An 11,600-nucleotide genomic window follows, 5' to 3' on the forward strand; every position below is an offset into this window, starting at 1 on the left:
GCCCTCGCCCACATCATGCGCCTCGGTGCCACGACACGCTTAAGCCCCGCCCCCGGAAGCGAATTAACAAATCCTAATACGGTAGGAGGCTTATTAATATTCATGAGCAGAACCGTCGCCATTGGACTGTTAAAGCGCAACGTCAGCAGAGGCTAATACATATTCGAAAATCAAGTTTCGCCATTAGAAGATTACTCGGCGTAATTAATATTCATGAGTTAAGCGTAGGCTTCGTGATTTCACCTCAGGATGGCGTTCGTGGGGTTGGCACCACAGCACTGCTGTTAATACGCGCTCAGTGACGCTGATCTGACAGCTCGTGGAATCCTCCGCATTCTCCACATTTAGGGATACACCTGTGGAACAGTCCTTTACACCTGTAATAATATATGCAGTGACTGTGCTGTGTCACTCACCTCTTAATTAAGACGACAATCTGCGCGCGATGACGCGCATGTTATTCAAGAAAGCTTAACTATAATTTTCAAAGTTGTATATCAAATAATAATGTAATCTCTGTACGGTTTGCAAGTACATATATAATTATAATACAACAAATAATGTACAATATAATTATATCATTTTCCCAACAGAATAAAACAGCGAAAACCGTGTAACTTGTTGACCAGAGTTATGTCTTTATGGAAATCCAAAAATGTTTTGGGGAGACCACTTCACAATAGACACACAAAGTAGTCAAAATATGCATGCACCAAATAATCTATACATATACAATTATGCAAAGAATGGCGTAGGATACAGTATGCATACATACAGTAGGCCTATATAATTATAAAATAGTTTTTTATTGCACGGTGGGAAATGTATTTATTTAAAACGTATTAGGTTAAAGCGTCATAGCGTCCCAGTTATGAGTTTTATAAACAATCCGTCGTTTTCCTTTACCCCATCTAATGTACAGTAACTGTATCATCATCAGCAGCTGTCACGAGTTGTGAATGGAAATATGGGATATGGGCCAGCAGGACCGTCTCGCATTGATGGCGTCATCCCGTGGCGCCAAAACAGTCTCTTCTCAGCCGCTTTCCAGAGTACCTCCATTGTGGACATACACTTATCTATAGGATTAAAAGCAAAATCCCGTGTGCGGTGTTTAATGTGTCACCCACACCTGCAGTTTTTCAGCGCGTCTTGTGGTTTTCAGCCCCTGTCGGTTTCGCCATGAAAGACGACGATGGTTTGACGGCAGAGTTTCGTTCAACTCAACTCCATGCTAATGTGTCGGCTGTTCCTGATGGGCTTTGCTGGGTGTCAATCCTCTCCTGTTTACTGCTCGCGTGCTCCTATGTTGGAAGTTTATACGTTTGGAAAAGCGATTTACCAAGGTATGGCTTGGAGACTTCGGCTGTGTCACAAAACATACCGAGCTCCCTAACTAGACAGCTTTTTTGACTATCATCGTTCGATTCGACGCTTAAATCATATTATATAATTCGAATGTTCAAAATATCGTGTGAATCGAATGTTCAAATAACGTTACAGCTTGAATCGAACGTTCAGTATTGTTTGAATCGAAAACATTTAAATATTGCTGTTCGAATAGAATGTTAAAAATTCAGGTCGAATGGAGCGTTCTAAACTATTTTTGTTATATTTCTTGTCTTTTATATTTATTTTGTCGATAATTTGTGTGGCAGCCGTATGTGAAGCCTGTCTTTTTTCCCCCACTGTTTTTTTTTATGTTTGTCTTGATCATGTGACATAAGCTGCTGGTTAGATGATGCAAATGTATTACTGTGGAATGCATCAAAACAACACTGTTTGTTTGTTTGTTTGCACCAACAGGGATCATCCTGCAGTGATAAAGAGGCGCTTCACTAGTGTACTGATTGTGTCCGCTCTGTCTCCACTGTTTGTGTGGGCATGGAAAGAATTCACAGGCATCCAGGTTAGTTTACTGCAACACAGATGTGTAATCCTTACAGTTGCTGGATGTGTTTACTGAAATTAAAATGGACAATTCTCATTTTGTATGGAATATTGTAGTATTTATCAGTGGCAGTTCTAGCTTGTATGGCGCCCCGGTCGAACTGCTGCGGCGTCCGGGGAGCGATTGGGGGTTAGGTGCCTCGCTCAAGGTTCACCTCAGTTGTGGGTAATAAGATTGTAAGAGAGTGCTGTTCATTCACATCCACCACCTAGATTTCCTGCCGGTACTGAGACTCGAACCTGCGACCTTCAGGTTACAAGCCGACTCTCTAACCATTAGGTCACAACTCCTCCAATGTTGACATAACTGCGACAAAATGATACTCTTTAGTACAAAAAAAAAAATGCTAAAATGTTATTTTGTTGTTATAATAATGATTTTATAATGTCTAAACATAAATCTAAATGATAAACTTGAGACTGGTGCTGCCATCTAATGGCTGTATAAAATTCATTTTATTTTAATTTTAACCATGGCACATTTTTTCATGTTATGAATGAAATTGAGATTGCATTTTTTTTGGTATTTTATATAAATGTATATATTTAAATCCATTAAAACCATAAATCCATTAAAACCCCCCCCCCCCCCCCCCCCCCCCCCCCCCCAAAAAAAACCAAAAATGCACAACAGTAAAGTAAAAATATGAATATAATTAGTGAGATTATTTTGTTTAAAATAATTAGTAAAAATGATATTGGTTTGTTTAAAAAATGTTACACTATGATGTTAAAAAAAGTCAAACTTTCTGTCTGGTTGCGTAAGCTAGTTGGACAGAAAAAGGAGTTTTGTTGCCCTATGTGTAATGCAAGCAACATAGCATAACTTATAGATTCCTATATGATATGTGGATCTAGATGTCACTGCATCATAATAAAATAAAACATTATTTTTTATTATTTTATTGTGAAACATTTTGCTTTTGCTCTTAATCTTATTTGATGGTGAAACATCAGACGTGTTTGATTTCTCCTATAGCCTGGTCCCTCATTACTGGCCCTTATGGGGATCCGGTTGGAGGGGCTCATTCCTGCCATCATTCTACCGCTCCTACTGACCATGGTAAGTAAATGACAAAGTCTGTACTTGTTCTTTTTAAAGGGATATTTCACCGCTGGAAAGATGAATGTGTATTTAAATTGGGTCATTTATGTAGTAGAAATGTGAAATTATCTTAGAAGTTGGTGCCTTATAGACTGAGAAATGCCAGAAAATGTATTTTTGGCTCATGTGGATGAAAGACAACAACTCCCAGAATGCACTTGCTTCGCTGCCCTACGAGGCCACTCCCAAGGCACGCCTACCGGTTACAGAGGGCAGTCTGGGAAGAAATGATACAACTGGGCTCCTAGTCGACTCGAAACTGAAAAGACGCCGTTTTATCGTGAGATCCCCCTATGGGCGGGTTCATGTGGAACGAGCTCCTCCTACTGGCTGTAGTCTCTCGCCTCTGGCCAGAAAAGCCTCTGATGAGCTAAATGACGATTTTTGCATCATCTGAGGTTTTTTTCCAGACACACAATACAGAAATCTCTCGTCTCAGGGGGACATGAGGGAGGGAAGCACGGTCATTCGAAAATACTACCGGGTTTCTACTGATACAAAGCTTAATGCTAATCGGTGAAGTATCCCTATTCCCTTTAAACAATTATTAAACAACAAGCAAACAGCAGTTTTCCTAGGGCCTAAAGCAAAGTGTTATCCAAATTCCTTCAAATTGCAGAATAGTCCTTACATTGGACATCTGACCTGGCAGATTTTTTGTGTTTTATTTGATCATTTTATCACTTTCCTCTCTGTCAGGTGCTGTTTCTGGGCCCTCTGATCCAGCTAACCATGGATTGCCCCTGGGGGTTTATTGATGGGATAAAAGTTGTAGTCGGTAAGCAGCCTTTTTCTCTTCCAGTGATTTCTCCTGTGAATCTCTCTATTTATAAAGCTATTTTGGGTTTTTTATAATGTTAGTGAGCCGTCATGATGCTAAACTATTGTAAATGATTGCTGTCAGGGAGTTGAATCTGTATCCTTAAATACATTCTCATATCTGTTTTGGGGAAGTGGAATAGGCGGCCAACTATCAATCAACTAGACTGATCTTTGTTGCTGTAAAAGAGTCAGAAAGGCTGTAGTGTCATTGTTGTATTTTGAATTGAATTTTTTTTTTAGTGTCTTGCACTTACATGCCCAGCCCAAATAGGCTTAAAAGACACTATTGACATAAAAAAAAACATAATACAGAAAGATGACCATCATACAAAGTACATAGGAAGATGACCATCATACAAAGTACATTACCATCATTTTCACAATATAAACAAACAAAACACTGTCAATTTAGGTCAGGATATAAATTCCTTTGCCTAAGTTTCCACGCCTTTTCCACATATCTAGCCAAACTATAAATTTCATTTTCAAATAGCCAGCTCAACATATCCCCATCCGTCATCCAAAACAAATCAGGCTTTTTATGTTGAATTCTCTCAAACTGTTGAATTCTCTCTCTGTTGTAAATGTGATTGATCTGTTATGTGTTTGCAGACCCATGCTTCTGGACGCTGTGTCTGAGCGACATGCGCTGGCTGAGGAACCAGGTTGTAGCGCCACTGACAGAGGAGCTGGTTTTTCGGGCATGCATGCTTCCCATGCTGGTACCCTGCGCCGGCCCCTCCACCGCAATCTTCACATGCCCGCTCTTCTTTGGTGTTGGTGAGTGGCGACTCGGGATGCTAACGATTAATTAATTGCTGATAATAATTGAATCCATGTAACTTATTGATGGCCGATTCATGCGTGCGACTCATGCGCTAAAGAGGTCAAGGTTCATGATTTTCATCCTACTTTTGTCAAAAAGAAATGGACTATTACTTTCTTGATACACATCTTAATGTTATCTGTTTATCAGTGCATTTCTATTTAGTTTTTTATCAAATGTAATAACTTTCTCTGACTTTTGTCATCAAGGCCATGCAGATGAGGAAAATATTGCCAAATAATATTTTATATATGTTAAAATGTAATTTATTCCTGTGGCAAAGCTGAATTTTCAGCAGCCTTTTACATCAGTCTTCTGTCACACGATTCTTCAGAAATCATTCAGGGGCAATGGCTGCTGAAAATTCAGCTTTACCATCAAAGGAATAAATTAAAGGGGTCATATAATGCCATTTTTGTACAAGCTAATATGATTCTTTAGGGTCTAAATTAAAAGTTTGTAATATACTTTAATTAAAAATTATCATTAGTATTGTAAGAAAACACTCATTTTACCTGGTCAAAAACAGCTCTGTTTTCAGCACGCCGTTTAAGTGCATGTGTCTTTAAATGATAATGAGCTTTGCTCACCCCGCCCCTCTGTTCTGTGCGTACACCGTTTATAATAATAACACAATAACCATAACGCGTCGTTCATTATAAATGTGGGATTATGAATTATATTGAGAACGTCGTACATAGAAAACATGCCGTAATGTAACGTTACCCTGAGTGTAAACCTTAGCCGTATTCATCGTGAAGTGTACAGCAAGCGATTTGCAAAGATTGATATAAATATTAATATAAAGGTTAATAAAACGTTACACTCACTTCTTCTTCTGGAGGTGCAGCAGGAACACGAATAGTTGGTACCAATCCTTTTTTCAGGAGCAGCTTCTTAGCAAAACCAGCTTTGTACTGACCCTCGTTTGTAAAGCAGTCTGGTGTGTGAAATGATTCGCGCAAACATGAAAGCATTGACGTTGATCGTGGGGAATATTCCCTTCGAAAACAAACTCAGCCACTGCGTCTTCAGCGGTTCGGATTTAGGAACATCAAAATGGCTGCTGTGTTCGTTATTACACCCAAGAACAGAACACCACAATCGCTTAGACACCATTCTGCTCATAGACAGTGCTCCAGCGTTTCAACAATGACTGTGCGGACTATGATTGACAGCTCGCTCACGAGCGAGGGCGGGTCTGTTTTGAAACGCTGCTGTCAATCAACAATCGTGGGAGGGGCGTTGTTTTTGTGACATCACAAAATCGAACTGCTTGATTTGAGACAGGGGAAAACATATAAGAAGATTTAAAAAAAAAAAACACTGGATGGATTTTTAGTGAATAAAAGTGTATGTACCATTATATGACCCCTTTAAATATATATAAATATAAAATGTATTACTTTATTCATAATTATTGTAGTAATATTTCACATTTCACAACTGCATTTTTTTTTTTATCAAATAAATGCAACCATAGTTATATGGCATAGTTCAATAACATGAAATCTTAATTATTCCAAACTGTTAACCAGTAGTTTAGACCGTGTACATTTTTATTTCATTGCAAGTTTTAATGTAATAAAGGTTGCTGCAATAATAGCAATTACTAAAAACAGATTTGAAAACTCCAGGGAAATGATTGTAGATACTCGGCACTTGACACCAGCATTCCATACAGTTCTGGCAGAAAATCAACACACTCATGTCTTATTTATTACAGTAGGCATCACCTCTGTATTAATGTGTATTTGGCTGACCATCACATTTTATTTGCGTTGCTTTTGTAGACTGTTATTGTAATGGTAACCTTTTTTTTTCTTCCTCCATCTGTCTGTTTCTCTCTCTCTCTCTCTCTCTCTCTCTCTCTCTCTCTCTCTCTCTCTCTCTCTCTCTCTCTCTCTCTCTCTCTCTCTCTCTCTCTCTCTCTCTCTCTCTCTGTTTGCGTGTGTCTGCAGCTCATTTTCACCATGTAATTGAGCTCCTGCGGTTCAGACAGGGCACTGTCTCAGGGATTTTCCTCTCTGCAGGTAACCGAGTCATTAGTTTACTGTCATCCATAGTGCGAGACATAATTACTCATATCTGTGTTTGTTTGTGTGTCCTTTTCAGTGTTCCAGTTCTCCTACACGGCAGTATTTGGAGCTTATACCGCCTTTATATTCATCAGGACAGGTGCATCTGTGATTTATCTTTAATACTACTGATGCTTATACTACTTCACAAGAGGAGTAAAAGTATAAAATAAAGTTTTGTTAAAAATGTTGTGATCATTTTTGTTTTGCACTTTGACTTTCGTAATGCAAACAAATTATTTATTTATTTTTTTCATTAAATTGTCTTGTATTTAATAATTCTACACATCATGATTTTTTTGTGGTATTCCCTTCATGCCACTTCTATTAAAACTATTGCGTACAGATGATGATGATGATTCTTATTGTAAATTGAGAATTACAGTTAATGAGAAACTGGTAACACTTTACAATAAGGTTTATTAGTTAACATTAGTTAATGTATTAACTAAAATGAACTAACCATGAGCAATACCTTTGTTACAGTATTTGTTAATCTTTGTTAACGTTAGTTAATAAAAATACAGCATGTTAGTTCACAGTGCATTAACTAATGTTAACAAGATTTTAATAATGTATTAGTAGTAAATGTTGAAACTAACATTAACAAAGATTAATAAATGCTGTATAAGTGCAGTTCATAATGTAGTTAACTAATGAGCCTTATTGTAAAGTGTTAAAGAATAACTTTAGTTTGTATTATGTCAGTAATACAAACTAAAAGTTATTCGGTAACACTTTACAATAAGGCTCATAAGTTAACTACATTAGTTAGTATGAACTGCATGATAATTTAGGAAGGAATTATGCTGGGAATGAAGTATTTGTGGTATTGCCTTTATGCTGGTTTTATTAAAAATATAATTGTGTGAAGACATGATGATTCTTACTGTAAATTGAGAATTGCAATTATAATATCTATTAGTTCGTATTACAGACAGGAATAATAATTAGGGAAAAAATTATTTAATTGTCATGAAAATCATTTTAATGTTCATTTTCTATTTGATATAACTATATTTGTAACAAACGAATTGTAACCGCTTACAAATAAATCCAACTATCTATTCCTGTTTGTGTGTCTCTAGGTCATTTGGTGGGTCCTGTGCTGTGTCATTCCTTCTGCAACTACATGGGTTTTCCAGCTCTCGGCACGGCCCTGGACCACCCGAACCGCCTCACGATTCTCTCTTTCTACGTGCTGGGGGTCGTTCTCTTCTTCCTCCTCCTCTTTCCCATGACTGACCCGCTCTTCTACGGTTTGCCCACACCCGTCTGCACCCTGACCTCCACTCACGGGTCCATCTGCTCCTGATCCATCCCTACCTCCATCCTGCGGTCGCATCCATTCCTTCTCTCCAGCCATTTGAAAAGGTTTTGTTGCTGGTTTCACCAGGAGAGCGAGGGTCGGCTGGAGAACAGGTATGAAAATACACAGCCTCCGTGAGGTGCTTGGAAGAACTCGGTGGAAAGCAAAACATCCTCAGGTTTCACTGGAAGTTCTTTTTACCATTCAGCTGATGTTGCGTTATCAAGTGACTTCAGGCCTGCGTTTGACAAAGACAAGTTGATTATATGCGTCTGCATGTTTATATGACAACATTTCCGTGTGTTTATCATGAGATTGGTGCTGGGGATAAAGATCAGACACAATTACGGGTTTCCCAGGAAGATTTGTACACTGAAATGTGCATTTCTTACATGCAAAACTCCCTATTTTTCTGTTCTGATATTATAATCTTGCCCACACACACATACATTGGTCTGGTGCCCTTACTTGAGGACGACATTTGTTTTTCCAGACGTTACACACATTCTTTTTGCTTTACTCTTGTTTTTTTATTGTCTAGAAATCGCATCACTCAATTCACTAGGCTTAAATCTAGATAAATGTATTTAGGTACACTATTGGAGCAATAGACCTTGACGTATTAGAATAACAAGATTTAGTGAGTGTGTATCAGAAGTTGAATTGCCCTGAGCACACAGCTTTTTGTGTAAGTCTAGACATAATTGTGGCCTCAAGCACAATGTTTCAAATTATGAGGTCTTTTTAGCACATTGGTAGGTCTTGCCATGGCCATTTATTCATTAAAAAAAAAAAAATTTAATTAAATTGCTAATACCAATTACTGTTTATACTGTATAGAGATCATTTGTACAATTTCAGGATATTCAGTGATAGGTTTTGACCAATGGTATTTCATTCATATTTAATGCAGAGCTAAATATATTCTTTTTACGTCAACATAGGAATTTCATTGTTAATTTAGTTGGCAGCACTGGAGGATGTTGAGGGAGATTCAACAACGCTTGTGCTTTAGAATTGGTGGAAATTCCAACACTTTCTATTCATGATGCTAGTGTGTAGTCGTAAACAAACTGCAACAACATTGAAACTACCTAGCCTATATCAGAGGGTTAAACCTGGTTCTTTAACCGATATGTTTTACGTTCTAAATCGAAATGCTACGCTTTTTTTTAATAGATCTTTTATACATTACAAAGGACATAGTCATGATCTCATGAATTTTTAAGTGGGTTCCTTCTTCACCGTGAAGTGTTCGTGAAAACTCATACCACTGAACTGCATGCTGCTACACTGGTGACATACGGATGTTCGGATGATGATGATTGATATAGAATCACCAGATATAACTCGCATAACTGCTTATAGGCGTAGTTCACCCAAAAAAATGAAATTCTGACATTATTAATATTTAGTCACCCTCATGTCGTTTCTTCTGTAATAGACCACAAAAGGAGATGTTAGTCAGAATGTTCATGCTGCTTTTTCCATATAAGTGAAAGATGTGCTATATTCCACTAATTTGTGTGGCACATTTTCAAATTTACCTCATTAGGAAATGTATCTAACGTCATCTTTAGTGCTCTATGGAAGAAATATCAAAATGAGGGTGAGTACATTTTTAATTTAAAGTTTTGTGTGAACTATCCCTTTAAGTTGGCAACTGCGGCTTGCGACTCAGAATGGAGGCTGCTTTGTGCAGAACATAAAATGTTATGTAGTTGTTTTTTGGTTTCAGTTCTCATTAAATGTGAAAGCAGAGTATATATAGAGAGAGTATATAGAGCTATCATCTATTAATATATTGGTATGGCTTGCCCTGACATTCATTTATGTGGGTCGATCATAGACCTTTCTGTGTTGTGAGAGACCATGCAAGCATTTTAAGCAATAGTCTCACAAACAGGATCAAATCAGGGATTTCCATCTAGTGCCAAGTAAGAGGTTTGTTTGGGGTGTTTCTTTTTATTCATTCCCAAAGTAATTTCTTATTTGACTCTCTATAAAGAAAACCTTTTATCTTCACTTGAACAGCCAAAGTTATGGTCGGAATTTATCGCAACTTGTCCAAGGTACTACAGTGATCTGGTTTACTAGTCTCTAGCATTGAAAGAAGTGTGTTTTAAGTGTGCCATAGTGAATATGACTGTATCATCGTGTTTACACCTAGAGAATGCTGTCTGTAAGCACTGTTTGCCTGTGACTGGCTGCACTGAATGCTGCTTTAGTCTAAGTTGCTTGCGCGCGTTACGGTCGACAGAGGGCGCCATTGTTGTGTTTTTGTGTTCTTTCGTTTTCACATGTTTTTATTAACTATTTATCCGTTTTGCTTTGCATATGTAATCCTGTTATTAGATCATTTAATTAAACTATCATTAAAAAAAAATGCCCTGATACTGAAAATACATGTTGAAGAAGGTCAACTTTTAAATTATCTGTGGAAATGGTTAAACTGCACTATGGGATGTTGAGTTGTGATTGTTTAAGGAAAGCTGAACACACTTACTGTCATCGTTGTGATTGATTACTGGTGTAACTTTTAGATGAAGAACGCTCGTAGTTAATACGTGTCGGAAGCTTGTCACCCATTCCTGTCCAATATGTTATCCTCACTTTCTTTCCTTGAAGTTTCTGCATTCATTAATTTTACTAGAGAGGGTTTTTTTTTTTCTCTTTATTTTTTTCTGTCATCGAGTTCACACTGTTCTTTCTTTTAATCTGGTTAGTTGCAAGCAAATTATTCGCACCTGGCTTGCGTTCGGATGCTTTGAATGTCATATTTACAGTAAGGAGCAGCAAGACATTCAAATCTATTTTTGCAAATGTGAAAAAAGTAGCTGAGCACTGTTTTAGCTCGTTGAAACATCACCTGTAAAGTACGTGAGAATCGCTACGTGGATGAATTGAATAGACTGGTTTGTGATTACAAACAAGTCTGATGTTTATACTGAGAGATATATTTTATAATCAAATCTATTTTGGAGAATAATGCGCATGCTTGTTGTTTTGGATTATTGTGCGATGCAAATCACTGATGGACAAATATTTTATGACAATCTTTCTGGGGGGTCTTTCAATCCACTCTGCAAAACTCTGCCGTTTGTAAATAAATGAATGATTTTTTTAAACGCCTCACTTAGAGTTGTGTTTTTCTTTTTGCTCTCTTTATTTCTGTATCTCTTCAAAGATGCGGTGTGTAATTTCTTTCCCGAACACTCCTGCCATTGTTCGGACAAACAGGTAATCCTGCCTTAAACTCAAGCTCAGATAAATGCAGTGTTTTTAAAGCTATGCGTTGTTCACACTTTCAGAGGAAATCAACATCTGAGATGTTAACACATATATGGAGGAACATTTTTATGACACTGGAAAAGATAAACACTTCAGCTTTAAGTGATATAAGAATTATGGAAGCATTTCCTCTACAGGTTTTAAAAAGGTAATTGTGGCTTTATTTATTGTAATGGCAGCTCTTATATTTTGTAGTTGCTTTAATATCTTACAAATACA

General features: G+C 37.5%; 1 protein-coding gene across 1 annotated transcript; it reads left to right on the forward strand.

The window, feature by feature from the left end:
* The first annotated feature begins 982 nt into the window (after window positions 1-982).
* Window positions 983-11,225, forward strand: rce1a (Ras converting CAAX endopeptidase 1a). Its single transcript, XM_082155850.1, has 8 exons — window positions 983-1,346; window positions 1,807-1,909; window positions 2,930-3,013; window positions 3,755-3,833; window positions 4,490-4,657; window positions 6,665-6,736; window positions 6,819-6,881; window positions 7,870-11,225. Exons 1-8 carry the CDS (start codon window positions 1,183-1,185, stop codon window positions 8,094-8,096), a joined length of 960 nt encoding a protein of 319 aa, XP_082011976.1. The 5' UTR covers window positions 983-1,182; the 3' UTR covers window positions 8,097-11,225.
* Window positions 11,226-11,600: the final 375 nt, after the last annotated feature.

Source organism: Leuciscus leuciscus (genome assembly GCF_965113295.1).
Source record: "Leuciscus leuciscus genome assembly, chromosome: 2".
Taxonomy (NCBI): Eukaryota; Metazoa; Chordata; class Actinopteri; order Cypriniformes; family Leuciscidae; genus Leuciscus; species Leuciscus leuciscus.

Bases quoted from the DNA above. Each gene is read 5' to 3' on its own strand.
- rce1a (XM_082155850.1), top strand. From the start codon at position 1,183: ATGAAAGACGACGATGGTTTGACGGCAGAGTTTCGTTCAACTCAACTC. The intron at 1,347-1,806 runs GTATGGCTTGGA...TTGCACCAACAG, and splicing joins TGGAAAAGCGATTTACCAAG to GGATCATCCTGCAGTGATAA. The intron at 4,658-6,664 runs GTGAGTGGCGAC...GTGTGTCTGCAG, and splicing joins CCCGCTCTTCTTTGGTGTTG to CTCATTTTCACCATGTAATT.